At 33.3% G+C, this 6000-nt stretch overlaps 1 protein-coding gene across 1 annotated transcript in view; it reads left to right on the forward strand.

The window, feature by feature from the left end:
* Window positions 1-3729, forward strand: part of LOC143195241 (cyclic GMP-AMP phosphodiesterase SMPDL3A) — a 232734-nt gene extending 229005 nt beyond the window's left edge. Inside the window, exon 9 of the mRNA XM_076402233.1 lies at window positions 2787-3729. Coding sequence (XP_076258348.1) covers window positions 2787-3015 — 229 coding nt within the window. The 3' untranslated portion in view covers window positions 3016-3729. The remainder of the gene's footprint in view (window positions 1-2786) is intronic.
* The last annotated feature ends 2271 nt before the right edge of the window (window positions 3730-6000 follow it).

Below are 6000 nucleotides of genomic sequence, written 5' to 3' on the forward strand. Positions count from 1 at the left end.
TAAATTATATATCACGTATTGGCACGTAGATATTTACTTTTATATTTTTTATAAAAATCCACAATGAAATATGGAATTTTATACAGTTGCTGAAAAATATGGAAACGCTAACACAATTTACTTTGATATATTATATTATATATATTTTGTTTTTATTATTATCGCTCTTAGTGTTGGAACAATCTCCGCCAGTGATCTATAGGAATGTTTTATTACTATATTATAAAGATTTCAGTCAAAGTTTCTACAGTCTTTATTGGAATCGTTGTATGATGGCTATATTAAACTTGCTAGCAGTACCCCATCATATGACCAAATAGGTTTGAGTATTGATACATATAGCAAAACCTTGTTATATAATGATAATTTGGATTTACGAGCGATAAAACAATACATTTGAAAAGGTTTAAGTCTGAGTTGTTTTCGTTTAGCAAGTAGATTATTTATCCATTTTGGGCGTCGGTCTAGATCCATACTAAGATATTAGGCATCCTCAGCTTGGGAAAGTTGACAATTAGTAATATTCAAATGGTGGATATAATCTACGCAAAGTGAATGTTATATGGTCAGATTTTGTTTCATCTGCTTTAATACGTCATGGTTTAAGGCATAGTTGTACTTTGTCAAAGTCTGTTTGGAGGTTCTTTAATGATGTTATTGCTATATCGTCTGCAATATTTTGTCACAGTAGTTATTTTTGTGGTCGGTCGATTGGCTGTACATAGCATATACAGTATTGGAACGAAACTTTGGGAAACTCCTGAATATATTGTATGTAATGTCGTAAGTTCATCGTCGGTAAGATTTTTTAGTAAATTTAAATATGAACTATGGAGGATTTTCTTTAATTTATCTTACAATATGTGCTCTATACTTTATCAAAAGCTTGATATATGCCGAAGAACGCAGCTAAATAATATATTTTGGCATTTAAGTTCATATTTATATTGTTTACAATTCTATACACTTTTTCTATAAACCCAAATTGATGTGTTGATGTTCTAAATTAATTTTTATTCGCATCAACATTTCTGATTTTTCAAAAAAGGTATGATGTTATGATAAAATGATGGCATGATGTATGGAATATAACAATATTCAAATGGCTCCCCGCAGTGGAACAGATCCTATCAATAGATCCACTACTCAATAACTCAAGCACAGCCATTGGTTGAGTTGGCTTTAAGTACAATGATTGTACAATGAACTGTACAATAGAAAACCTTACAAGAAAAAGTCTTAGTCACATTGCTCGATCTTAGTAGTCAGCTCACGTTATCTCCATCAAAGATAACTATACAATAAGAAAATGTCCATCTTGACATCCACTTTATGACACGTAGCATTGCTCTACTGAAACAACATGACGTCAATGACGTTTGTAGATAATGTTGATGGACCACCCAATATCATTTCCAGAGTAATGAAGGCGCCGGTTCAAATCCGCACCAGAGATAATTTTTTATAGATGTCACCTGGCAGCTGGTTTATGCCAAAAACCCGAATATACTTGTTGTCACTTAAAATTACTTTAAATTGGAATGGCTAGAAATCCGGTCAACAATTTTCTATTGTCATTAACTCTAAGCTCATAGATGACGAATTTTGAGTGAATACATGTCCAAGCCTTGGCACAAAATTCACCAACATGAAATCTGTAAAAAAACTGGGATGTGTTCAGCCGATCTGATGTTTATTCGATATTTTTTGTTAAGTGAATCTTGATATGCCCAGAAAACGTTGAAAATATGCCTTTTAAGTCTATGAAGCTAAGCTTAAATATATTACAAGTACTAGTTGAAAACTACTGAAAAATAATATTCAAATACTATTGAGTTACTATTACTATTATTAAATTTTTTTATTGTTTTATTACACATAATAATAGCATATTTATTCTGTGAAATATTATCTGCTAATATCAACAACTTTCTTTCGCCATCTGTCGGGTAACATATGGATTTCGCATCGATAAATTTCGCCGATTGAAGGCGATCCAAGAAGTAATTTATTTCTATGGATTTGGGTGAAAACATACTTGAATATTAAGATATGAAGTCTCCATTCATCCGCCGTATGATTATTACTTATTTCGACGTATAAGCCGTGACCTGTCTGAGCAACGCTTTACTTCTGATGAAAATACCAGCAAATGGTACAATTCTTTGATTATCTCAAAAGATGCACCGTTCTTTCTAAATAAATTCCGTAAGGATGCCTGAAAGATGGTAAAAACTGGTGGCTATCGATGGGCAATACTTTGAATAATTATACGATTTTTTTTTAAATATACTGATACATTATCAATACGTCTAACGCCCGCTTGGTTGAGGCCGTGGTCAAGCCAACAGGACAATCCTACTTCTATTGCAATGGTCGCGGCTTCCAATCCTGCTGGAAATTGCGACGAGCAAGGAGAGCGGCTACGCCGAGATCGAAAGGCGATACTAAGAATTTTGAGACGAATGCATGATTATGAATTACCATTAGATCCAAATTCCTGAAACAGATCAAGTTCAAGCCCTGTTTATTTCTGCTTTACTTTTTAATTCAATAAATTGCTGTTAATGGTCAAATATAGTAAAATATTTCGAAAAGTAGAACCAATTAAAAAAAGCACGCTGCTGATTTGGATTTAACACCCCAATTTATCTTGAAGATGCTCTTGAACGCTCAGGTCTGAAATCGTGTATAGTTATGTTATTCTTGTTGCAATGTTGATACTGTAAGAATATTAAAAGTGTCTTCCTATATAGATCACTAATAATAAATTTTGATAATTTCAGATACCACAAGGCAAATACAGTGAAGGTCCTACCCCACCCCAGAGACCAATGTGACATCAGTTGCGTTCTAAATCATTACTGCGCAATCACTCAAGTAGACTACGCCGAATTTGAGGATTGCCTTATAAGGACGGCAATGATTCAATCTACCGCTTCCAGGAAATATTCAAATTTTATCAATTTTTATTTTGGGATAATATTTTTCATAATCTCAACGACAGTAATGTAAAAAAGAAGATAACTTAAGTTGTATATATTTTCATGCAAATAGATTATCACATTTTTAAAATATGTCGGCTTATATTGTTTATACTGTTTGGTTTTGTTTCAAACAAATCAATCACGTATAAAACTTAAATGCTATACGTAAAAGACTGGATCTAATGTTGGTGTTACTACATCATTGTTCTTAACCCCTGTATGGCTGTTTAAGTGTATATTTAAGTGAATCTATCATTAATTCAATGTCATTCAAATATCTGTTTTTTCTAAAAAAATTATCCTAGCTGATAATCAACAAGTCAACAAAAATGTCTGAGTAAAATAAATCCAATATTTTATTTATATTAAGGGAGTATTCTAGTCTAGAAATTTGACAAATCTAATTTTGTTCATATTTTCAAAGCTTAATTCTTATAGCAATAGTTACCATTAACAGAATGTTTCGAAATATTTGTTAATTTCAGAGATAACACCTTCAGTTTCTATGTTCTCTGTTCTGTGCCATGGCAACCATTTTCAGAATCATCAGTTCAGATGAGCCACTGTATTGTTCATCTTCAAAACCGTGTGTTATTATTTTTTTTAATTAGAGAGCTTCAATTTGTGAACACAGGTCCCATTCATCTACATGAATCTGTTACTGAGACTGGGGATCTCGGCTTTCTTGAAACTCAAGTACTGTTGTCCTCCTATTTCATTCAGCGTCAGCTGGCTTGTATATTGCTCAAGTCTCCTGTAATACTTTATGTAAGAATGTATTATTTCCTTGCTCTGGAAGCTATCTAATATATCTATGTTTCGATTGCTGTAGCGCATGTCCAAACTTCTTTAATGAAAAAACTAGATGGGCTCTTAGCTAATTCTCTCTTCGGTTATCAACTCTTCGATAGCTCTCATAGTGGTCTGCCATCAGAGTTTATTTGTTCTAATTGTACTAATTCACTCTGTGCTCTGGTTGCTCACAAGTGACGATTTCAGCTAGACTTTCTGGTGAATTAATGAAACACTTTATTTTACACTACTGAATTTAATTGCACTAATTACAGTTTAAGTAAACCATGACGATTTTTCATATGGGTCTTTCTATCTATCATCACTATTCACGAATTATTGCGAATTGTGTGTTTAACGAACTTAATTCAAAGACTTTCAGGTAGCACGTTTGTCACGCCTACTCCCAAAGTATACTGTATTTGCCAATCAGCTCCTCTTCTAACCAATGGTGAATTATAAAGGTTTTTGTCATATCCCAAATAAGCCAGAAGCACGGTGGCGTTCACGAAACATGATCAGATACTGACAGACAATATACCGGAGAGATTGAAATACCACCATAAACATATAAAAATGCAGATATTATAAAAGCGGTATTTTGGGACACGACTACTAGAATTTTACAAACACAATTATACTCGTCATGTCTTTCAGACATCTTTAACAAAATTTACTTTGAGTTCTCAATGCTCAAATGGGAGTAGCAACCTGTTAACCAACTCACGCTACAGAGTTTACTGGCAAGTTGTTTACGCTTGTTCCGTAGATGTGTTTCTGACAAGTTATCCTGCCATCCAAGTAAAGGCCCAAGTATTTTACATATTCCTCTTGTGTGATGTGTTCGTTATATAGTTTTACTGATGGACAGATTTCTCTTCTCAGAGTGTAAGTTACATGAGTGGATTTGGTTTCGTTTGCCTCTATTATACATTAGGTGGCGCAGTGGTAAAGGTGACAGGATGGTCCTTGTACTGTTGCAATAGTCGCGGTTACGAATCCTGCTGGGGTATGGTCGTAAATTTATATTTGTGATTGTTTAATATTTGTATTTGTCCTAGAGAAGACTGTAAAATCCCTCAAAGAAAATGGTCCCAGTCACGCCAATAACCAGGCTGGGTAAGACCGGATGTCTTCTGGGGTGATTTTTAAAGTTAGTCACTCGCCAGTCGGTAGGCTTAATGCCGAGGGCCGTGGTTTGGAGACCACGTTAGGCTGTAGTTCCAGTCACTAAAAAATACAAGAAATTGACGTGACTAAAAACAATATAACATTTTACATTAAATCTCCATTAGTTAAACTATTTCTCGATCTCATTTAGATGGTATTGGAGTTGGAATACCGAATTAAAAAAATGGTAAAAAAGAAATGCAAAAAAGTCTCTTTTTCTGTAAGCAGCTATAATTTGGCAAAGAAAACTTCTTTGACTTTGATACTATATAAGAGTGTATGGAAAATTCCCACAAAAGGTCCTTAAAATGAAACATGGCCAAACTCTTTTTTTCATTTTTTAAAAATAGTTAATATATTCTTTCTATATCAATATAATATTTCCTTGTAGCTTATAGTTTTTACCATATGGGAATATACGTAGAAGGCTCACTTCTAGTGTAGTAACCCTGTTTTGTAGACCTTAAGATATCATGTCAACTGTCTCGAAAACAAGTAGTTTCTAAGTTTCGTTTTTAAATATCGCGGTCTCAATCTTCACAGATACAGCGGTCACAGAAACAGCTACATCCCCGTAAATAATTTGAATTTTGAATGTGAATACGAAAAAAAAAATATTGATTTTGTCAAATTTCTAGACTAGAATAGCCCCTTAAACAATATAGTTTATTTGGTCACAGCGTTTAAATATGCTTTTATTAAAAATTAATGTTTCCATTATTTTTAAATATATCTCAACATCACAAAAACCTGTATCAATATCGAGTAATTTCCTGCGAAACTGAATAAGATAATCTTTTTTAATTTTTTGGCAGGCAGATTTTTTTTTGGTGCCGTTGTTAATTTCCTCTTTCGGCCGCGACGGTATTTCGATGAAAAAGTTGGCGAGCCGGGAAAAAGGGAATAACAAACGTTCTTTACAAATTTTAATTTCGGATAAAATAACAGAAAAAAAACGTGTATTTTTTTTTCGCCGAAAATTTCACCGAGGACATATTGGCATAGCTCAGTTGCTATTCTGAAAATATGATACTGTTTATATTATGTTAAT

This window comes from Rhynchophorus ferrugineus, unplaced genomic scaffold (genome assembly GCF_030347505.1).
Source record: "Rhynchophorus ferrugineus isolate W39M unplaced genomic scaffold, kcgeb_rfMv2 rfM1, whole genome shotgun sequence".
NCBI classification, from domain to species: domain Eukaryota; kingdom Metazoa; phylum Arthropoda; class Insecta; order Coleoptera; family Curculionidae; genus Rhynchophorus; species Rhynchophorus ferrugineus.